The sequence below is a fragment of the Haliotis asinina genome, chromosome 7 (genome assembly GCF_037392515.1).
Source record: "Haliotis asinina isolate JCU_RB_2024 chromosome 7, JCU_Hal_asi_v2, whole genome shotgun sequence".
Classification (NCBI taxonomy): Eukaryota; Metazoa; Mollusca; class Gastropoda; order Lepetellida; family Haliotidae; genus Haliotis; species Haliotis asinina.
In genome coordinates this window covers 37,309,550-37,334,612 of record NC_090286.1, presented here as the reverse complement: position 1 = coordinate 37,334,612, position 25,063 = coordinate 37,309,550, and the positions used below count along the sequence as shown (strand labels likewise).

Sequence of the window (25,063 nt, the reverse complement as noted above, 5' to 3'; positions counted from 1 at the left end):
TGTTGCTGAGATACACACTGAGAAATTTAGATTGTATCCATCAATAACAAACTGTCCATTTTCTCTAAGGAAATTATGACATGAAATTCGGAATTCAACTTGTTGATGTTAGAAAATGTTTGCATCAGTAGATTTTAATCCAAGTTTTTCACCAGTGTTTGTAATAATATTAAATTAAGAACATGTAACCATCAAGTATTGTAACTCCAAGTAAGGCAGCGTAATTTTTCAAGACATGTAGTTTTCTGCCATGTAGGCTATAGATTGGCTTAATGATCCTAAACTGAATAACAATCGTGTCGTAGATCATTTGAAATGATTAATAGAGAACTGAACTGATGTTTGTATTTTACATAAGGTCAGGAGGGTATGATCATTAGGAATGGTGGAATTCAGAACATGAATGAATTCATGCAGATAATGCGTTAAGCCTTTACTGGATGACAATTACATGTACCAAAATTCAAATTAGAACTGTCCTAACAAGTCCATACAGTGAGGTTTTACCAAAACTGTTTGCACGTTCAAGTGAGGGTTCTCTGGCATTGATGACTGTGAATATTAAAAGAGCATCCCATGGAATTTTTATTGTTAATAGTTAATGACCCAGAGATCGGTGTGTTATGGAGACTAGGAGATTGACTTCCAAGTGGAAGATTTAGGTTACACTAGTCATGTTTTCCAAGCATATTATTATTATTATTATTATTATGCTATATTACTTACAGCATTTTTTGTAATAACGTAGTTTCACATGGTGAATAAGTATGTCCTTTATAAATTGTCCACAATTGTTTCATCCAATTCAAAACAACCCTCTGTTTGTTCAAAAACAGAAATGCATATAACAACGTACAGTGTTGATAAGTAGCATGCAAGTCTTTGAGATTGTGAGTGTCACAAAATCGACAATAGTTTGGTTCATATGTGATTGTAAGCATGAATAATGTATTTCGTTTAACCTGTCTGCGTTGGTGTATTTAATATCAGGTTAAAAATATACCTCCTACGCATTTCATCGATTTTACCCCTGGATAGTAAGTCATTTTAACTTACAATTGTAATCTCACTAAAGATTGTTTGCATCTCTTTATATAGCAAAAACACACACACACGCACACGCACGCACGCACGCACACGCACACGCACACGCACACACACACACACACACACAGAGTTGGTAAATAATCAAGTTTGGATCAGACAAACCAGTGACTAAGTTTGGATCAGACAAACCAGTGACTAATTGTAAGCTTTGTAACACTCCACTCAGACATGCATGCATCAACCCATGAAGGCCCAGGGTAGAACATGCCTTCAGCAACTCATGCTCGCCATAAAAGGTGACCATGCTTGTCATCAGAGGCGACAAACGGGATGGGGTGGTCACTGACTTCAGTTTAGTTTTACGCAGCACTCAGCAAATTTCAGATATATGGCAGCGGTCAGTAAATAATCAAGTCTGGACCAGACAGTCCAGTGATCAATAGCATGAGCATCAATCTGCGCAATTGGGAACTGATGATATATATCAACCAAGTCAGCGAACCTGACCACCTGATCACCTCTTACGACAAACATAGTCGCCTTTTATGGCAAGCATGGATCGCTGAAGACCTATTCTACCTCGGATCTTCACAGGTCTAATATTTTGAGATTAACATGATTAAGTTATAAAAAATATAACTTGGCTGTGATTTATGTAGACATGGTATTAATGAAGAGTTAAACATCTCAATGATAATATGTGAATTCATTATTAATTAATTCTTTATACTTCAGCCCATATTATATATGATTCTGTTTCAAGAGTAGGGCTCAGCTAGGTCACTTCAAAGGTCTGGTAGAGGTAGAATTTAAAAAATACTCTAGTCTTATTAAATTTAGTTAAACTTATGGATGTATTATTGCACTACATTAATTAAAAAGTATTAACTGCAAGTAATATAGTTCTTAATTTGTTATGTTACTAAATAACATACGAGGATGGGAACAGGATGATAGGTGAATGTCAAATGTTGTGATCTTATGTAAATTAGTATTAATTATCTGACATATTGACCAAACCTCCGCTAAATTATTGTTATTGCATGAATGGTAGAAAACTAATCACCTTGAAATCAGGAATTTTGAAAGTATGTGATTCAAGTAAGAAACTATTTTCATGACAGCTGAGTTTGATAGTCTTATTTTGTCATTGATGGGAAGGAAATATGCAAAATTAAAGTCTTCTTATTTCTCCAAGTCTTAAGCAATATATGTTTCCATTTATGTTGACATGATTTGAAAACACCTGAAAAAAACTCTCATGATTGTCATAGTATGATGAATATTCAGCAGCAGGAGACATAATCAATGATCTCCATGTAAATTTCATAGATGAGACATTCATCACTATTTCTAAATGTCATGTCAGTTTTGCTGTAGTCAGCTTTCAAGTTCTGCAGAAATGCTGATCGAATTTGTAAGATGCTCCGTGGAGCATTTCTCTGAAACGAAGATTCCAACAGAGTTTTTACCGCTTTTATAAACCAGGGTCGGCACCAGAATTCAAGGATTGTCAGGTAATTGGAACCACAGCTGTTGTTTTTTGGGTGTGTGTTTTGAAACCTGACACTCATCAGACAAAAGCAACACAGCCTGGAGAAGAAATGCTCTTCCATAAGCAAACTGCTGGTGTCTCTTAGTATTAGCAACACATGAAGATCTGGGTTAGAACTGATCTTCAGCAACCCATGCAGACCCAGAGATGACTTATGGGATCAAGTGATCAGACTCACTGACTTGGTTGCCACATATCTTATCCCAGTTGCGTAGACTGATACTCATGATGTTGATCACTGGATTATCTGGTCTGGATTTGATTATTTACAGACTGCCGCCATGTAGCTGTAATATTGCTGAGTGTGGAGTTAAACACCAACCAACCAACCAATCTTAGTGTTAGTTGATAAGTATTAGCCAATAATGAAACTTTGGTGAACCTTATCTGCAGATATGGTGATATGATCAACCAGTTCACCCCGAAGTTTCAAGCTTTCAGTATTTTGAATCAGTGTGATCAGGTTCAAATTCTTGAATAGATACAGTCAACTATCATTTGTAGACCGTCATGTCAACACCCTTTTGTGATGTCCTCACTGCTGTTAAGGGTGGGACAGAAGGCTTCATTGAATACCAGTGATACAAAGGTGCAACACTTACTAGAGGTGCATTTCTGGAATCATTCCAAGAACACCTTGGCAGCATTCCAAGTTTACCATACAGCATACACTTATACTGAGTGGTGCTTGGAGTTCACAAATGGCCTGGGTGATGTTTGGAGTAGAAGATAGTGGACTTTAGGACAGGTTACAGGAGTTGCATATAGATCAGAATGAGAGGTTATGAGTGTACAGAAGGTTACATCTCAGGGAATTTGCCTTTAAACTTTTTTTGACAGAGGCAAGATATGCACATGTACTTTGTAGCATGTGTGAAAATGTCATAATGTTTCATGAACTTCATTAGATAACCAGTCGTTTAGAGTAGGTTTAGGGCGAGTTGAACTGAAAATAATTGAAACGCAGTCGAAGCTGGTAAATACAGAGTGAAATGAGAACAGAGCACTTTTCTTAATTTTTATTCCATGGTTTTATTCCCAAGAATGAAAAATCCCAGCGTGCTAAAATATATTTAGACATAGCAACCACGACATCACTTTTCTTAATTTTTATTCCATGGTTTTATTCCCAAGAATGAAAAATCCCAGCGTGCTAAAATATATTTAGACATAGCAACCACGACATCAGAAGTGTCTGTAAACACGACATAATTCGAGCGTCCAAACAAGACGCTATCAGTGTGTGTCCAAACACGACACTATAATAGTACCAGTGTGTCTAAAAACAACACCACAAAAGAGTGCATCCAAAATATGATACAACACAAAAGATACAAAAATTTGAAGTCTCCAACTTTTTCAACCATAGGTCTACAAACCGACACAAACACACGCCAAAGCCACCTAATTATACAAAGAGAGAGCCACCAAAGTGTGATTGTTCTGTTTCAAGTAGAACACCGATTCTGCACGGGCTGCAGCTGAAAAAAGCTCAATTTTAAATGCGTTCCTGTGAACATTACTGTCCACGAACAGGGGAAGTTTGGGCAAGTCCTTCTGTACAATAATCATTTTTGGCATATTTTTTAACACTCTCATGGTACTTTTTTTCATGTTCTATCGTACATGTACTCAAATGTGCTTGTAATTATTGTGATCTTCCCCTGGAGACATTTTGGTGACCTTCACTTTATTCCACTGATAACACCCCTACCCTCTCTGTAATTAATGACTAGTGTCTGTTGATTTTAAATTGAAATTGTATTGAGGCCCCGTTTCAAATGGAGCTATGAAGTCTGTCATGAAATGATAGGGTTAAGTGGGGGAGTTTGGTTTTGCGTCGCTTGTAGGAATATCACAACATTGATACCCATGTAGGGAATCAAACCCAGGTCTTTGGTGGGACAAGCAAATGCTTTAACCACCAAGCTACTCTGACAGGGGGGATAACTTGACTGAATGTAACTGTAAACTGTGTTGTTGACCTAATTACTTTTTCGCTAAATATTTTATGGTAATCATTATCTTAGTAATCATTATGTGTGACATTCTGACCAAATTGTTCTCATAAGAAACATGAACCAAAAGAACACTTTCAATGCATGTAATTTGAACCCTTACAGGGCAGACTTGATACTGACTTTAAATGTCTTTTGGAGATTGTTGATAGATAGATTAAGTGGAAGTACTTGAACACATCAAAGATGGCCGGCTTAGTTGCCCACTTAACATACCATATGACCTATTGCGCCGGTTAAACGGGATAATATGTATTGAATGATCCTGGTACTTTTGGTATATACAATACAAGGTTAATGCCACGAAAAGTGTGGCGTATATATGTTACAGACTCTCAATCTTTCATGAATCTCACGAAGTCTTTGTTTATATCAATGAAGTATATAAGTACTAGTGATGTGTACTTCAGTGTGGCAGTATATATCAGTAATAATTCATGTATTGTGATATGTGAAAACAATATTTTGTTTGCATTTTATCATTGGTAGTTAATGTGAATAGACTTGCATGAACATGATATCTAGGAATAATAAATGTCACTTGACATTTTTCCTATGCTGAATGTTGACATTTGTTTATATTCTTCTTTCAGATATTTCATAAGTCTTCTCCATAAATCTTACATGAATCCATTTATAGGCCTTCCCACGTATATTTTTCACAATTTCACAATCATGTACTGTTTTGGTTGAATTGTTGCTATGGTTGCAATGTATGTCATATAGTATTTACATACAACTCATTGCTAAAAGTCTCATTTTTTTCAGTCCCAGAAATCAGGTGCTCATTTTTATTTTCATATTTTGTTGATTTTGAAAAATACAAGAAACCAATATTTTGTAAGGTATTTTTATGAGGTACCATGAACCGTCATGATACTGGTTTAATTGTACTGTGGTAAGTTCATTGTGACATATGTTACAAATAAATATTTGTCTTGGGACACATTGGATATATTTATTTATTATCAACCATGATATTTACTTAGTAGAAATTGATGCCCAAGGTACACTCAGTGGGCATCCGTGTCCTTGGACACAATTTTTTCTTGTGGATTTTGTATCTCTGTGAAAACAAACCTAAATCACATCTATTCTCAGACTGGCATTTGCAACAGGGCGCCTCCAGTTAAAAAAATTGTTCAGTTCGAGATAAAATATGAAAACTACTTCCCATTCATAGTTAAATATATATTTGAATCATGACCTAAAGGATTTTGTATGACATGGCTTGTCACATAACGATTTATAACCATAATGACAAAAAGCGATTTTGAGAGAATCGTCTTTGAAAACCTAGTTGTAACTCGGAAGCTAGAAAATGCAGGTGACATGGTTAAATGACAGCAGATTCTGAAGACATAAAGACATAAAGCTTTCATTTTTCACAAGATTGTCACATTTCAGGTTTAGACAAATGTGTGAACAAGATAATTTACCCCAGAGACGTACATGAATAAAATCTACAGCGCCCCACATAAGTGTACCTCACATTACGTCACAGAGACAAGCGGCTCTGATTGGTTGAAATTTCGTTCGCAAGAGAGAATTGTGCACTGTTGACAAAAAGGTTGATTCAAGGTAATTGAATGTCAAAATGAGTAGTTATAATGACAGGGTTTCATTCATAACGATGCCAATGAATGATTTATATATTTGTATCCCCCTGGGTATATGTGATCATTAAATAAGAAAAAGAAGAAGAATGTGTTTTATAATTACAGTTGCAACAAGGACACCAAATAGAATATGGTATTTTTTGTAAATATATAATAACAAATATGAATATTTATTCTTTATTATTATTAAGCTATTAACATAACAAACAGTTCAAGTTATTGCTAAGGATGAAGCAATTAAGTGTTTATGCAAATAATGACATGACAAAGAGTACATAAAATATTATTCATTGATATACAACATTGGGAACTGGTGGAGGTGACTGCCTAAAGTCACCCAAGGGGTAAGTGGTAACACCCTGGATGTGAACTAGGATTACCATTAACATGCCGGGTGCTTACACTTTTTGGGGGGCCAAAACAGTTTCTCCTGTGGGAGAATGTTTTGACCCCCAGCAATCAGTCCCCAAATGGTATGAGTAAAAGTGAATATGAATCAGGTAATAATCCAAGAATGTGACCTCTGTTGAAGGGAGGTGAGTGGGTAAAGGAAATGGTAAATGTGAATCTTCCAATGCAGCGAAATACACAGAGAACGGAGAGCATTGTGGGTAGCTTGGCAAAGTACTGTGGGTGTGATTTATAACCTAAATGTATATGTATGTAGATTTTGCCGTATAATTAAAATACTTGTAATGTAAAGTATTATTAACTAAATATACTATAAGAGGGTATTTGTGTTACAAATAGTGCGACAGAACATGCAGTGTTTGCCATACCTGAGTAACTGGGTAAGTGATAACAAAGACCATGGTAGAGAGGTTTAAACAAGCAACAGAGACATGCATATTGAGCATGGTACAAGCATGTGTATGATTGATAAAACTGACTGGGCTGTCTATGAAGGTGGTAAATGCCTTGGTTGCATAAACTCATAAACAGGTTATGTATAATAATTTCTGTAAAGCAAACAAGCAACATTTCTTGGAGAATGCTGTAATAGACAAATGACGTATCTTGAGACATATCATCACTGTAGGCAACATAGATTTCGAGCAATGAAGACATCCTGTATGTGTTTTCTATGCATGGTTCCTCTCTCACAGCATTCCTGCATGAATGACAGTCATACATAATAAAATAAAATAAAATATCGCCACCATATTTTTTTATCTTATTTTGAAAATCTATATAAACTGTATGACATGTAAACAAAATGGTGTCTCCTCCTCGATTGAAGTTTTAACATCAACATATTCTGACAAACTTGAATGTGTAAAATAGTTTTAATAAAGCACCGAAAGTCAGTAAAATAAATATGTACACAGTGAACTCAAAAGGACTTATAGAACAGTCTTAGAACTCTGTGCACTGCATGCATGATATGAGTGAAGCAGCATCTTGACAGAGAGTTTAGCAGTTATTGTGACAGTGGGTAATATTTCTTTCAGTTGTCATCCTTTGGGGATGGGTGAAACAGAAGCTTGTTAAAGCATCATTGACCGATGAAATGAAAATATTTTACATATAGATAAGCCAGTGTCTATTATTGTCTAGTCTACTAGTCATCACTTGTTGATTGGTTGATCATTGAAATTGTGACAACATGTAATATACTACCCATCAAAAGTTCAAACCCACTTAAACCACTCACTATATGTTATATACAGTCAAACCTCCATTATCTAGACATCTTGGTTACACTTAGATAGTGAGGTATCCCATTAACTGAAGTTTCTTCACCAACTCCATCAAAAAATTCACTGAACCCTTGTCGCTATTACTGGTGGCATTAATCCAAATGTTAATTAACAATTTTTCGCCACTATGACATGTTCTCACACCTAGCAAAATTACCTTGTAAGTAACAAGTTAAGTGACGTGTGTCCCTAGTGTTTTTTCATGGGTAATTAAATCAGTTCGCATCATCGAGAGATTAAGATATATATTAGCAATAAATACACTTAGTCGTATGGTAAACACATGTGCACAAATCTTTTTGTCTGGATAACAGCATCATTTTTCAGTGGAAATCTGTGTTAATGATTTGAAAATTCTCTATCCGGGTCAAGAGGCACAGGGTCCAGCTAAGCAAGTACAATTACTGAAGATAAGTTTCCTTTCACCTAAAAATCCATCGGATGTTGGGGTTTATGTATATATGGGGTCCGAGTAAACAGGATTCAGTTGTGTATGTATATATGTGGTTACATCAAAGATGAATTCTTCCATTAACATAGGGGAAACAACTTGTTCAGATATTGTGCATGTGAACAGCTATGTTTCAGTGGAAAATTTATCAGATCATTTATTGAACTCTTCATAATAATCCTTTCTCTGCTACAAATTTGTTTTATAATACATCAACTCATATGTAAGCAATACATTTAATCAACATGGTATATTTTGCAAAATCTAGTTCAAAACCATTGATTGATGTCAGTGGCTTCATTTTTACTACTGAATCTTTTGACTGGTAGTATAGATTCTACAGTAAATTCACAGACGGCAAATTGCCATTGTCAATGTGGTCAGTCAACATCCGGCACAGTTCATGTTCATAACATGATGTGTTTTTCCAGTTATATTCCCCTATTAACAAAGTTCATCCGTACTTACGTCAGTTAAAAAAGTCATATTAATTGTGTCATGCATATGCTCATCAACGTCAATTTCAGTCATATGACCAGTTTTCATCCATTGGAAATGCTGTATATCATGTAATTTTCACATAAAAAAAACAAAAAAAACCCCCAAATCCACATTTGCCATATTTTTGGACTAGTCAGTAATCAACAACATTTGCCATTTTCACTGGATCCAATGGCTATTGTGTATCGTCTCTGGCCATGCTTTTGATTGGGGATTTTTCTTATCTGTTGCCACACTGCTGCTGCCTCACTTCATGATCTCATGTTATCACTAAGCTTAGTGGTTAAAGTGTTTGCTTATCATGTTGAAGATGCAAGTCGATTCCCTACATGGGTCCAGTGTCATCCCATCACACTTCTGATATGTCCTGCCATGATATTGCTGGAATATTGCTAAAAGCGGCAAAAAACTATATTCACTCATACAGTCACAAAGTTTGTGTCTGGTAAAATTACATTTCAATTGAGTAAGCTCAGCTGGTCCATATTGACTGTAATGATCTGAAGGGCCATGTTTGAGCATGCAGCCTCAGACTGGTGTTAAAAATGTCTCATGACTACAGTTCCTGATTGCTTTAGCGCATGACAATCATGACTGTTAGTTGAAATTTGAATTACCAACCAATGATGAATTTTACATTGTTTTTAGTCATGACCTTGTCCTTGTCAAGATACTGGTGAACTCACGGAGATGAGTAATGGAAATCAGGATTAGGAAGGTTCATGCTGATCATTGTAACGAGTAATTAATGATGAGCTCTTTGGACACTGAATGATTTTCCAGAATTGAGAAAAATACATTTCAGTATCAAATATGCTGAACACTGTCTAGATGTACACTGAAAAGAAAACATTGCATTGGTATATCTTGAACTTACAACTAGCTCTGAAGGATTTTCTAATGCTCTTCCATGTATGCAAGGCTGGCATATCAAATCAGTAATACCAACCCTTACGTGATGAAGTCTTTTTTATATTTGTAAAACTTAAAACAAGTTTGTTTTCTGCTTCAGAATGACATGTCAGGGTATTGGGTGAGCTAACAACATCAGCAGCAACAACAACAACAGCAGCAGCAGCAACAACAACAACACAGGATGGGGGATCACCACTTTATCCATGATGACAGCACTGACTCCTTTGGTCCAAAAGGCTCTTTGGACCCAGTTAGAGCAAAGACATGCTACTTCTACAAAGACCAGGATTATAAATTTGGTGCGGTCAAAGTGGCCATTAATGAAAAATGCTACCGCAAGTTTGATGTGCTCCTCACCGAGTTGTGCCGGAGAGTTCCAGGTTTGAACTACGGAGTCAGGGGAGTGTTCACACCTAGAGGTCGACACAGTCTCAAAAGTATCACTGATCTTAGGGATGGAGGACATTATGTTTGTTCAACCAAACGACGTTTTGCGAAGGGACTTGACCTTGAACAGGTTCACCCACCCGAGTTGTGGCATCTCAGCCCGAAGCCAAAGAGTGGGATTCGAGATTACAATAACATACTGAAGGAGGTTGAGGCGGAGGAGGACAGACCAATAAGACGGCATAGAATGAGGATGGCAAATGGAGCTAACGCAAACAGATGTCCAAAGAAAGTGACTGTCATGAAAAATGGGGATCCAAGCTTCAGACATGTCATGCTACTCAACAGAAGGACATCACAGACGTTTGATCAGGTTCTTTCAGATCTCAGTGACATGTTCAAGTTTGCTGTACGGAAACTTTTCACAATTGATGGACGTAGGGTAAGTGTTGTCTCTCCCATTATCTTGGCAACATGTTAGTTACTGACAAACAGGGATAAGTTTCACCGGCACTGAGATCGCATTTACAAGAAGTGGACGGTGCATGGCAATGAGCAAACCCATTTCATTTGTGAAAGATAGAGCCAATGTAAACTAGCACACGAACAGTGCATGCTGATGAAATTGATTTGATGCATGGGCAGTTTCTAAGACAGGCCATGCGCTTCACCCATTGCACTACTCTTGATCATGGGCAAACTTGGGCCCCTTCACTCACAATGACAAACACCAGTGATCGGCTCTCCTACATACTATTATGGGTCAATATATTGTCAGGTCAGTGTTTCACTTATCCTTGTTTGCCAGTAAGGTGTCTATCTGAAGTTCTGGTAATGTTATTGTCACCCACTCATATGAGTCATATATTAACACTTGTTTGTACTTACAGACTTGTTTCCAAGGAAACATTACTAGAACCCTCTGATGTGGATGCAGTGATATTGCCTTCAGATAACCGGTTTGTACCAAATCTTGACAAGCCCTGATGTGCATGGGTACAACAATATCCTGGATATTATGTATTAGATAATCAGTTTGTCCTTGATCATAAGATGTGTTTGAAGTCCATTAAGATCCTGCTTATTGTTTTCAGATAACCGGTTTGAGCCAGATCCTGAAAGGCCCAGACGTATTTGTGGCTGCAGGCAAAGAGCCCTTCAAGTCTATGCTGGCTTTGATGTACAACACCCCTCATCCCCCATCAGAAAGGGGCCCCAGTCAACGGATGAGGAGCAGGAATCCAACCCGAGACCACATCGGAAGCCGGGTGCGAGAAAGACGCGATCGATTGATACGAACAAGTAAGTTGTGTATGAAGATAACTGTGTATAGTTTTAAGTCAGTGTATTAATACTACAGCAATAGCCGCTTCCATATTGCTGGAATATTGCTGAGTGCAGCATAAACCTAAACATACTTCAGCAATACTGTGTGAGGGCCTTACACATTGTACTCCTGTGTACTGGCGCTTGTCATGCAAAAATGGCTTGAAGGTATTGTCAGCACCAGGATAATAACACTAACATACAGCGTTATTGTCCTGTTAATGGTAGTATATAGCCTGATGTTATTTTTGTTCATGACAAGCCCCTGTGGTCTACTGAATTGACTGATCTGGAGTTCACTATTTATAGACTACTGTCATATACCTGGAATGGTGATGCTTGATGTGTTATACAAAACAATTAAGAAGCGAAACTGTTGGAATTTTATCATAGAACTTGTAACCAGCCACAATTATAGTTAGTGACAGAAAGGCCTGGGCAGCCCAACTTGATGACTCAGATTGGAGCATGAGACATCAACCACTTGATACAGTATCTATCACTGGTTGATATTTTCAGTATTCATCAAGGTGTGGTTTTAAACAACAAAAGACAAAATTTCTTCTGTGAAAGAAAGTCATAATTTGAACATAAGGTAATGCGAAAGAGATCTGATGTCTTCCTTCCTTTCAGAGGGACGATGGAAAGTGTGGTTAACGACCAATGAGCTTGGCAGCGCTGGCACAGATGCCCAGGTGACCTTGACCGTGTACGGCAAGAAGGCCAACTCCGGCCCCATCCCTCTTGGCTATGCAGATGACGAGCACTTCCAGTGTGGACAAATTGATGAGTTTGATGTGAGTTCATTTTATTTTCATTCCTTGGACTATGTTTAAATGTTCTTTCAACCCTGGCACTTTGTATGGCGGTAATAGTATTCTGTCAAGATGGATACTTGTTATGGCGGTAATAGTATTCTGTCAAGATGGATACTTCTTATGGCGGTAATAGTACTCTATCAAAATGGATACTTGTTATGGCAGTAATAGTATTCTATCAAGATAGATACTTGTTATGGCGGTAATAGTATTATATCAAGATGGATACTTGTTATGGAGGTAATAGTATTCTATCAAGATAGATACTTGTTATGGCGGTAATAGTATTATATCAAGATGGATACTTGTTATGGAGGTAATAGTATTCTATCAAGATAGATACTTGTTATGGAGGTAATAGTATTCTATCAATATGGATACTTGTTATGGAGGTAATAGTATTCTATCAAGATGGATACTTGTTATGGCGGTAATAGATTCTATCAATATGGATACTTGTTATGGTGGTAATAGTATTCTATCAAGATAGATACTTGTTATGGAGGTAATAGTATTCTATCAAGATGGATACTTGTTATGGAGGTAATAGTATTCTATCAAGATGGATACTTGTTATGGAGGTAATAGTATTATATCAAGATGGATACTTGTTATGGAGGTAATAGTATTCTATCAAGATGGATACTTGTTATAAGGGTAATAGTATTATATCAAGATAGATACTTGTTATGGAGGTAATAGTATTATATCAAGATAGATACTTGTTATGGAGGTAATAGTATTCTATCAAGATGGATACTTGTTATGGCGGTAATAGTATTCTATCAAGATGGATACTTGTTATGGAGGTAATAGTATTATATCAAGATAGATACTTGTTATGGAGGTAATAGTATTCTATCAAGATGGATACTTGTTATGGTGGTAATAGTATTCTATCAATATGTTCTTAGTGCAACAAAGGACTTTTACCAAATGGTACTTGTTGTTGCCTAGCCAGGCACATGGAATTATGGGTACAAAATAAGTATCTGGAGATCCTTTCACGAAGCAGCCTTTACTGAGGTTAACCTTAACTCCCATTCTTTAACATTGCACTAGGATTAGTTTAGTGAAGATATACTAAGTGCAATATTAAAGAATGGGAGTAAAGGTGTTTTTGTGAAAGGAGCTCCAGGTCTGAGTCAATATCATTGGTAAACTCATCTTTGTCAACTAGCTAGAGCAGGCATGAGTTAGACTAGCTGAAACTTCCTCAAGAACATGCATATGCACATCACTATATGGGTGAAGTTACATTTGCATACTTGTTGCAACAAAGGCAGTGCTGCATGGGTTGTCTCAATCATTTCACCAGCAACTGTGGGTTATGGGATCTGAGTGGTAACTACCTAGAATCTGAGCAGCAACAAGTCAGAATCTGAGTGGCATCAAGTCAGAATCTGAACAGCAGCAAGTGAGAATCTGAGTGGCAACAGGTCAGAATCAGAACAGCAACAAGTCAGAATCTGGGCAGCAAGACGTCAGAATCTTAGTGGCAACTAGTCAGAATCTGAGCAGCAGCAAGTCAGAATCTGAGTGGCAACAAGTCAGAATCTAAACGGCAAGAAGTCAGAATCTGAGCAGCAACAAGTCAGAATCAGAACAGCAACAAGTCAGAATCTGAGTGGCAACAAGTGAGAATCTGACTGGCAACTAGTCAGAATCAGAACAGCAACAAGTCAGAATCTTAGTGGCAACAAGTCAGAATCTGAGTGGTAACTAGTCAGAATCTGACTGGCATCAAGTCAGAATCACCTCTCACGAGCAGCACAGAGATAAGTTCACTCCAGCTAGAAAATTGTAGTGTTGCTGAAAAGATGATCTTCTGTGCATTATCTTAACAAGACTACCTTGATATCAGTATAGTTAATTAAGCGGTAAGGGTCACTTTGATGTGATTACTGGCAACTTAATCTGGTTGTCGTGTCAGTGGCTGAGTAGAAGGGATAATGATGCTGGATGTGGAAATTAAACATCAGCTCACGACCATCATCAGCTCACTGATGCCTCAATTTGACAGAGTCATCATTTGTCCCTGATAATTAAGTCTTGATCCTGTGGGGGGGATTCTTTTTTGTTTGTTTTTTATTGTTTTGTTTTTTTGCTTAGTTTGGTTATTTATTGTAGGCATTTACACTGTTTGCATGACCGTGTATTTAGGAGTATAGAGCCTGGCAACTTGCCCAGACCCTACTGAAGTAGTCTTTATTACAGTTCATGACAGAAGCATACTTTGTTAACTAACAGCATTTTTTAAGCTCCTTCTGACTGTTGGTTTGTAGTTATTCTTTCTGAGTTGAAAATGATTATTACAAGGTTTGAGGGATTGCAATTTTGGACAGATAGCCAAGAAGAACATTTTCCTTGGATATTGTTGCTAAGCTTTGCATTTTGTGCGATATCCAATTTTTCAGGTCTCCCCTATAGGGGGTTCTGTCATGGAACAAGTCAGAATCTTTGATGCCATGAAGCTCCTGCCTTTAGTTATTCTGAAAATATGTTGATGGAACAGCATTGTGCCATCAGTGCTGATTTTGGTCACACAAATATATCTGTTCACAGTGATTTCAGTTATACAGCAAAACACTTTAAGAAACAAGTTTGGAGCCTACTGAATGCATTTTATCAGAGAAATGACATTCAGTGAAAATTGTTCCTTAAAGCTTGCCGTAATGTATGATAAACATTGACGTTATCACAGCATAATACCTATGGATTCTGTTGATGAGGGCAATTCTCACATTGATATTCAATGGGGATTGCTGTCACAAGTATGTATGAAGCCATTCCATGCATACATTGATGAAGTGGAAATGGTCTCCAATGTATTCTTTTACAAAAAGCCTGAATTTTGCTACTAGACTTCTCATGAGGAAACAACAATTGGGTTAATATTTAATGTCACACTGTAATTATTTATATAAAGTAAGTAATTCCAGTGATAAGAAGTAAGGAATTAAAAATCCATGTTGTGAAAACAGCACAGTTATATGTGAAGACGTTTGTTTTAGACATCATCTGGCATGTCAGTAACATAGCAACGACGTCTCAAATTGACGTGCCCAAATTTATGTACATGATAATTAAACGACTTGCTGTTTTGTATGTCTCAGATAAATATCAAAAGAAATGAAAAATTCGTCATAATCATAAGCAAGTGTTACTTGTACCATATGTCAGATTTTACTGGCGGATATAGATGTGGGACGAACAAATGTCTGAGAATGCTACTTGTAAGAAGGACTAGATAACTTGGTGTCTACGTCAGGTATCTATGTGAGTTAATGAATTTTAGTTTTACTATGTTTTTAGCAATATTCCAGCAATATCACAGCTGGAGACACCAAAAAATAGGCTTCCCTTACTGTACCCATGTTGGAAATCAAACCCAGTTCATCAGCATAACGAGCAAACGCTTTTACCATTAGTCTACTCCACCACCTAGGTGTCAATGTTAAACTATGGCATGGTATCTCAATGGGCTAGCACTAAGAAATTGGCAATAGTCTTGACAAACAGCCTCATACACTGTTGCATGAATGTCCCTGTGTAAACCCAATAATCTTGAATGTGCAGTTAAAACCTATTTCGCCTCCCCACCAGAGGGTGCCTACCCTTTTCAGTGACCCGTTCGTTGTGGAGCCTCCATTTGAACCACTGTCAATCCCTGTACATGCTCTTATTGACATTTGTGTCTGGAATACCATGAATTCCTATTTTAAAATGCTTATGAATTTAGATGTATGGCTGCGGAAGACATTTATTGAGCATTTTATGACTGAAACTCATTTGAAGTTAGTAGTTGAACCACTCTTCATCACAACACTGAAGAGTCTGTCACCAGAAGACTAGGCATTATGTGGAACATATTTTCAGTTATCTTCACAAACTGTCACTTTAGTACCTGTTTGGGGTATGCAGTTTCACCAGTTTCCATGCTATCATCACATTTCAGTGCGATCATTTAGCTGAAAAATATAGAGAAACAGTTCTTTATAATCGACAATATCTAAAAGATTGTATGAAAAACATGAAACACATGTATGTTGGAAGATAATGCCCCATGCCTTTGATATAACATTTTTTCTGTAACCTCAGCCACAGAGGTTGTATAAATATATCTGGACAAAATTCTGATTGTTCAAATCAGTACTTTGTCAAAACAGGTTCCTGTTATTTGCTGTTAGTTTTGTTGTCAAAACCGGTCAGTTTTCGATAAGAATGATCCATCTGAATGTACATTCAAGGTTTCATTGCACACTTCAGTTGTAGTTAAGGTAAACATATGCATGTCGGTCCATGGAGTATTCAAAACCGGTTTGTGTTGCGTCAGTCTTGACCTTTCAACTGCATTTTGAGATGAATAAAAGTGTTCTTGTATTATTGCCAACAGGTGTAAACAAACCACAACAACTGCTTACTGGTGTTTCTATACACGAAGAATTACTGCCACCATGTTTTTGTCTGTGAGTGAAAGAGTGAATGAGAGGTACATTTTCATTTTCACATTCTTGGTGTTTGAACTGGTTCCAGCAACCTGAAGAGACTTATTGGATCCGATTGTCAGGCTTTGTTACAATGTCTTATGTAACCGTGACAGTATGGATTGTTGCTCTTAATATCAATCACTGTATTGTGTCATTGGACTTGATATTCTTATTTATGAACAAGAGATATTTGCATGTAAAACTACATCATGGCAGGCTATATAATCCTGTCTGACAAGGCAGTGACTGATGACATGAGCTTTGAACCATGAGACAAAAAAACAGTTGTAAACTGAATGGAGAATGGGATACATGAAACTATTTTAAGGGTGATTCTTATGCCAGGGAGTAGTAAACCACTAAATGTTTTATATATTCCAGAAAACATCCCACCATACCGGATAAAAATCATTTTGCCAAAGATTTTAAATAGGTACTTGTTTACTATGTTGTGAAAAGAAGAAAATAACGATGTAATTTTCTTATATGTCTTGCCACCAATGAAAATAAATTTATGGATAGCTATTGGGACATAAGCCAACAGGCTATGATGTCTTTTCTATGCTGTTTTCTGTCCTTGGACGATAGGGTGGGTGCTGCTTTCAGTAATATTGATCTTCATAGCAAGTGCAAACAAGTTTAATAGACAGGATTTAATTGAGTTGATCAAACTTGTTCCTGGAAATAGCCCATATGTAAGATAAAGAATACTGATTTTTTTTTTCATGTGTAAATTAAAAATTTGTTGTCAGGGAAGGTATGAAGACTAATTATAAAGACATTTTTGAGAACTGATTACAACGCATGCATCTGTATGTCATGTAGCAGATGATATGAATGATTTCAGTCGCGGCAGTCTGCTCTGTAACTTTCTACATAGTGCAATATCACTACTATTTACTCTTGTAGTGTGGCTAGAAAATGTTATTGTGGTATTTGAAACATTCCTATGATGGAAACAATTTCTCAGATTTCTAGAGTGAGGAAAAGGAAGGAAATTGATATGGTCGAATAAGACCATTAATGGTTTGGAAATGTCATTTTGTGAGCTTGACATGTGTCGGCTGGATATTGACGGAACAGGATGATTTACTGACAATTTCTCGTCAGTATCTTGGCATTTCTGGAACACTGTAGGTCAATTTCTAAACACTGTTGTTACTCTCTCAAGGCTAATCAATAGCAGTTTATTGCTGTTGTCAATAAAGGTTGCCATGGAGATTTGTTATTTGGCCTTTCCTTCTGAAGTACGCCATGTATAGTGCAGAATCTGTAGGGTGAATGTTAAATAGAGAGTGGTAGTCAGAATGTTACAGAGAGTAGCAGAAAATGTTACAGAGAGGTAGTCAGAATGTTGCAGAGAGTGGTAGAGAGAATGCTAGAGAGAGTGGAGGAGAGAATGCTACAGAGAGTGGTAGGGAGAATGTTACAGTGAGAGGTAAGGAGAATGTTGCAGAGAGCAGTAAGGAGAATGTTACAGAGACAGGTAGGGAGAATGTTACAGTGTTGTAGGGAGAATATTACTGAGATCGGCAGGGAAAATATTACAGAAAATGGTAAGGAGAATGTAACAGAGTGCAATAGGAACAATGTTACATAGAGTGGTAGGAAGAATGTTACAGAGCGGCAAGGAGAATGTTACAGTGAGTGGTAGGGAGAATGTTACAGAGAGAGGTAGGGAGAATGTTACAGTGAGTGGCAGGGAGAATGTTACAGAAAGCAGTAAGGAAAATGTTACGGTGAGTGGTAGGGAGAATGTTACAGAATTTGGTAAGGAGAATGTTACAGTGAGTGGCAGGGAGAATGTTACAGAGAGTGGTAGGGAGAATGTTACAGAATTTGGTAAGGAGAATGTTACAGTGAGTGGCAGGGAGAATGTTACAGAGAGTGGTAGGGAGAATGTTACAGAATTTGGTAAGGAGAATGTTACAGTGAGTGGCAGGGAGAATGTTACAGAGAGTGGCAGGGAGAATGTTACAGTGAGTGGTAGGGAGAATCTTACAGAATTTGGTAAGGAGAATGTTACAGTGAGTGGCAGGGAGATTGTTACAGAGAGTGGTAGGGAGAATGTAGGGGTAAGGTAATCACTGAATTGTCTAATCGACACTCGAATATTTACATTTTTACCTCAAATTTTACCTCAAATTTAATGTTACATAACAAGAAAAACATGAAAAGTGCAAAGACACCTGGACTTAGATTGAAATGTTATAGCAACCCATTTAGTTTCAAGCACTGACACAGTAATAGGGGTTGATGGTTGCCAGGGTGGTGTCTATAAATGCCTGACTCCACACCAAACAATGCAAACAATGAAGCTCTATTTTTCTTAACATATAAAGCATATGCGTATTGCACATGTCACTCAGTACATAAGAATACATTGTCTCCAGGATGATCCATCTTTCATATATAGTCCAACAGCAAGATTCATATGGAATCGTAAACAAAGCATTTAAAAAAGTCAGTCTATTTCATGTTTTGTTCACTTTTAAATGCTGATATTCACAGCTGGTGTAGATTTCCCAAGGGGGAGATCAGGTGATTATTTTTCATTGTGCATTGCTTCAAGGCTGATTGGATCAGGTGTGTGAAATCGAGATTGTGTCAGCATATCTATGGAGGTGTAATGTGCTTGGATTGGTTCGTGTTGACTGAACATTAAGATAAAACATTATACTATTACTTCATGCCTGATATGCGGCACTTTTCCTGACAGTGTAAATTATTTTATGTGAGATTAAAAACTGTGTATGTTGATATACTGGCTTGTGTTTTCAGCATCCCGATTCACAACAGGTTCATAACGTTACGACCTGTCGTAACTCTGTAGCTTATGAGTCTTATGTAGCACTGCAAATGTTTCATAGATCAGAACCAACATCCGTATCTGTCTAATGGCTATAGTATCCCCTAGTCACGGTGAAGACTCAGGTTCGATTCCATACAGATGCAATACATGCACCCCATTTCTGGTGTTTCCCAACGTGATATTGCTTGCATATTGTAAAAAGGGCTGTGAAACCATATTCTACCACTCATTGTATCTGGTATTAGGAATTTAACTTTGCCATTTTCTGAAAGTCAACAATAAATATGGCACAATCAGCAGGAGACTGAAACATGAACCATTTCTGTCATCAAGTTTCACAGAAAAAAGTTCAGATTTCAGCTTTTGAAATGAAATGAATATATTGCATATTCCTTAAGACATCCAGCTATCGACTTATCACAGTGTGCTGCCTTTCTCAACTTAATGTGCATCAGCATTTTGTAGCTGTATGTTACATTTGGGGGTGTTTGGAGACTTGTGTTGTGATCTTAATTTTCACAAAAAGTTGACATTGTGATGAACCAAAGTTATCTTTAAAAACCCACAAGACTTTACTTTTAGATAATTTTGACAGTTAAATGATACTATTACTATTATACTATACTATACTATTATAATATTACTCACCTGTTGAAGATACTGCAGTGTAATATTTTTACGGTAATATTACACTAGTGTAATATCGCTTGACGTATGGCGTCAAAATGGTTCCAACTTGGGACGTCACAATGCTAATGTCGCTGTCGCAATTTTACTAGCCTTGCGTGACTGGCAGAAAGCCGAGAGTCCTCACACTGTAGACAATTTTGCTGCTGTTTCTGTCAATTTATGTAGGCGATTAATAAATAGAATACTAAACTCGCTTCCGTGAAATATGATTTTTATTAAACTCATTAAAACTTTAGTATCAAACTCACTTTCACTTGTTTCATACCAAGTCATTAAAGTGTTTATTAAAAATGGTATTACACAGAAGGTCATTTAGTATCCTCTATGAAACTGACTTTTTTGGTCATTTGATGAGTTCGATAAGAATTTGTTCGCATGTTTGTGTTGAAACGAACACCCACAGCCATATTCCTAATATCAGTATGCAACCATAGTCTGTGATAAGTTGTGTCTGGACCACTCAGGTCACTATAGACTTCATGGTTCTCTGCAACTGAGATGAGAACACTAAACTTGCTTGACCTCACCACCAGATTCCATGTTACGTCATAACAAGGGACCTTGACCTTGCCAGGAATCCCCTCTTTTTCTTCTGATGTATAATGAATGATATGGTTGAAAACTCTTCATTTGGACAGAATTAGAATAGTGTGCCATTCAAACTTCAGGAATGAGGAATCAATGATGGAATTAATTCCAGGAAGTTATTTGAAGGATTGACATTACTTATATGGTTTCACTAAACCATGTAAGATACGAATGTATTTTGTTCTCTACTGATGCTGACTAATATCCATGAATGATCGAAAGTAAATGCCTGATTTGGGAACATAACATCCACTTAATAAATAAATAGGAATATATTCCAAAAAACTCAAATTACTGGAGTTAACATCCACAATATTTTCATCATTTACCTCAGACACTGAATCTGTTGTTCAGAAACTAGCATTTGAGGAAACAACAGCTTGAAAAGAAATTCAACTTTCACAATGAGCAACGTTTAGTTACTGCCTTTTATCAGGAACCAGTACATATGTCTCCATTGGCAACTTTGTGTCTATAGACAGTACATGCTGACTGTACCCAATGTTTGGTGAAAGCACAGCATGTTTATTTGGAGATGTGTGGTGTCCAGGCACTCCCATTAAGACACTGCTTTGACAGCTCCATACAATCATGTTCAGCGATCAATGTGCCACTCTTTGAAAGTCGTCACAAACAGTCTGCACCACTAAAGGATCTCTGTCGTTTGTGGCTGGATTAATACATCCTTTTAACTTGTACCTTGCCTAGTGATACTAGTATTCCTATCACAGTACATAGTTGCCATTCTGTGTTGGGGACTGGAGTTATTTGTGGTGACTATTCAAGGCAGCTTTTGAACTGGAATAGTGTTCAGTAACTAAACTAGGAACAAGCCTATGCTTCAGCTTTGGTAAAGCACTCGTTGATAAAGACAGCAAGCAAGCTACCATTTGCCTGCATACAAGTTGTATAATAGTTAATAAAGCTTCTTGAAGACATTTGTTGGCAATTCAAATGATCAACCCCATATATATAATTCAGTGGTAACAAACCTTTTTACATAATTCACAGACTGACTTTCGTTTCGTGATATGAAGATTTGGCTAGTACTGTAAATTATGGTCATAGTCATTCAATAAATCCACAAATAAAATAAATAAATCCACAAATAAAATAAATAAATCCACAAATTTTGGTTCGTTATAGCTGTAGTATGTTGGACTCATTTCAACTGATCATAGAACAAGTGACGAGGATAAAAAATTTGTTTGTTATGAGGCTGTCTCACCGTGACAGATCTTATGTCCCCTTTTTTGACGGTTCATGTGTTAAATGAAATGATGTAGTAAGAGTAGCACTCTCATATTATTAATCAGATACTGGTGAATATATAAAGTGCAATATAAAGGCATATGATTTTCAAGTTAGACGCCAGTTTTAATACCTGTAATTGTGATATTCTAGTTGTTTTAATGTCCTTTAATTGTGATATTCTAGTTGTTTTAATGTCCTTTAATTGTGATATTTTAGTTGTTTTAATGTCCTTTAATTGTGATATTCTAGTTGTTGTAATGTCCTTTAATTGTGATATTCTAGTTGTTTTAATGTCCTTTTTTGATATTCTAGTTGTTTTAATGTCCTCTTTTTTGATATTCTAGTTGTTTTAAAGTCCTTTTTTGACAGACTGTATATTATCTACTTTGAGATATTAACTTGTTTAGTCACGATATGGCTGAGATATTGCTGATGTGATGGTAAATTTCAACTCACTCACCCACTCTTTTATATTACTACAAGTAATTTGTCATGACAGTCTGTTAATGGCCAGTACACCACACGACAGGTGAACTGTAGAGAAATGAAAGTGTCACATGGTCTTTATATTAATTTGTGTGGTATAACACTATATAAGATGTTGACAGATATCTCTACTTTAGGTTTCTGTGGCCGTCAGTTTCAGTACGTGTACCTTTGTGTGGTGTGCCTGTCTCAATGAAGGGAACATATCACTTCTAAACAAACTCACAATAGAGAGCTGCTTTAATGTCCTCATAATTGAGTGCGGTAACATGATATCCAAGCTTGTCATGGAGTATTTCATTGTTTATGAGAATGTTGATCAACTGATTTTGCTATATTTCTACCAAGGATTATATATTTTATTACCCCAGTACAACATTTTCTTTCTTGATATTGATGAATGGGTTCCCAGGGCTGATTGTGATTCTTGTGGCAGTCAATAATTAGAACGGTGTCATCTGTGTGACCTTATTGTCGTTTAGACATAATTCATGGAAACATATACATGTTTTTGTTTGTATATGATGTATTTGTTCCCCTAAGTTTGTTTCATTCCACTAAGAAAGTAAATATCCCTGTAGAATGAGGTGTAGTGTGTTGCCAGCCTCTCTTTGATGTATCAAACTCTTGTGAATATTGGTTTGAAAACAAGTTGCACTGTTTAGGTTTCTTGGCTTTTCAAGATCTGTTCTTGATATTCCTTGCTTAAAAAGAATTTGACAGTGCTGGAATTTGCTATGCAGTGTTGGTGTCCCTCAGCCATTACATTGCTGGAATATTGCTAAAAGTGGTATAGAGCTAAACTCACTCACTCACTCACTTGGCAGAGTTATGCCTCTTCTTCATGCCATGATCTGTTAACTAGGTTCAAGCCCCAATATCTCCACCATTATGATCTAAGGGTCTCAGCACCATGGTCTTGAAAAAGATTTTCACCAAACTGGTAATACTTCACTTTGGTTTTTGTTTACCTTCCAAATGAAGTTGACATAGAGTATTCCATGTATATATAACAGAAATGCTGTTCCGAATGGTTCTGAAGCTGATAAACATATCATATCATGTAATTGTAGACACAGGAATGTTGCTAGTTGAAGGGAGAGTATTACATTTCCATGAGCTCTGGCGTTTCTTCTTTTCAACTATTGATTGGTTCAGTCACACAAACACTGAGAAGACTGTGATAAATATTATATAATTCAAGTAAGGATTTGACTTTAAAGCCTTACCACTGGCTATACAGACAGATGGAGGCTGCAGATAATGATTCCAGATCAACTGAGGTAAAATCTTGTGTGGTTTTTGATCGGAACTGCATAAAATTGCCATGGGATATGTATGGGATTAAAAAGCTAAATAGAAGATAAACTTCACATTTTCTGAATATATGAAGACTTCCAAAGTTGATTATTGACCATAGATCATTGTTAGAGAGTCTTTAAAAAATGAAAGGCAACTATGCTTGTTGTAACAGGCAATTAACGGGATCGGGTGGTCAGGCTCGCTGGCTTGGTTCACATGTCATCGGTTCCCAATTGCGCAGATCGATGCTCATGTTGTTGATCACTGGATTGTCTGGTCCAGACTTGATTGTTTACAGACCACCGCCATATAGCTGGAATATTGCTGACTGTGGTGTAAAACTAAGCTCACTCACTCACTCACTCACTCACTCACTCACTTTAAGAAATGGAAAAGATGGTAGAAGAGTTTGTATGTTTGCTTATTATTAAGACGTGCGACCTGAGTCAAACTGTACTTTTGTTGTACATTTATTCACTGCATGATATTTGATGAGACACCAATGATTTCCTACCTGTAATGTCTGTCCTTATAACATTGTCCTCAGTGACTCAATATCCATGGCATCTCCCACCATGGCATCTTTTCCCATCATCTCAATATTTAATGAAAAGTTCATACTGATTTTGTCCCCAAAATACCAATTTTCACATCATTTTGTGGCCATCATTTGGTAAGCCGGTATATACCAGTACAGTTGTCGCATTATTGTTCCCTGACCTCGAGGAACACAACATAACTCGACACTGATAAATCCCTGTATTTCTCGTGACACAATGTGGTAACGCATTTATCTAGCTGAATGTTTTTACTAAATCAGAAGAAAAAAATACATTTCGAATCAATGTTTTTTGCTTCAATTTCATTCTCGGTTGTTGTGGCAAAGCATTTCCTTGCTGCCATGTTGACACCTGCTGATCAACTGACCTCAGTGCAGCACACATACTAAAGGCTTGGTGATGAATGCTTTTCTCACTTCGTGTGGTCACCGAGGTGTGGCAGGATAATACTGCTATGACGTTTGTGCTCCCTGCTTGCACATCGTACATGGTATTTTATCAGAGTCACATGAACCAATAAAAACTCAACATTCTTACATGAGAC

At 37.0% G+C, this 25,063-nt stretch overlaps 1 protein-coding gene across 1 annotated transcript in view; it reads left to right on the top strand.

Annotated features, from left to right (window-relative positions):
* Nucleotides 1-9,903: 9,903 nt before the first annotated feature.
* LOC137291154 (lipoxygenase homology domain-containing protein 1-like) overlaps nucleotides 9,904-25,063 on the top strand; it is an 83,971-nt gene continuing 68,811 nt past the window's right edge. The window contains exons 1-3 of the mRNA XM_067822442.1: nucleotides 9,904-10,635; nucleotides 11,288-11,495; nucleotides 12,153-12,316. Coding sequence (XP_067678543.1) covers nucleotides 9,988-10,635; nucleotides 11,288-11,495; nucleotides 12,153-12,316 — 1,020 coding nt within the window. The 5' untranslated portion in view covers nucleotides 9,904-9,987. The remainder of the gene's footprint in view (nucleotides 10,636-11,287; nucleotides 11,496-12,152; nucleotides 12,317-25,063) is intronic.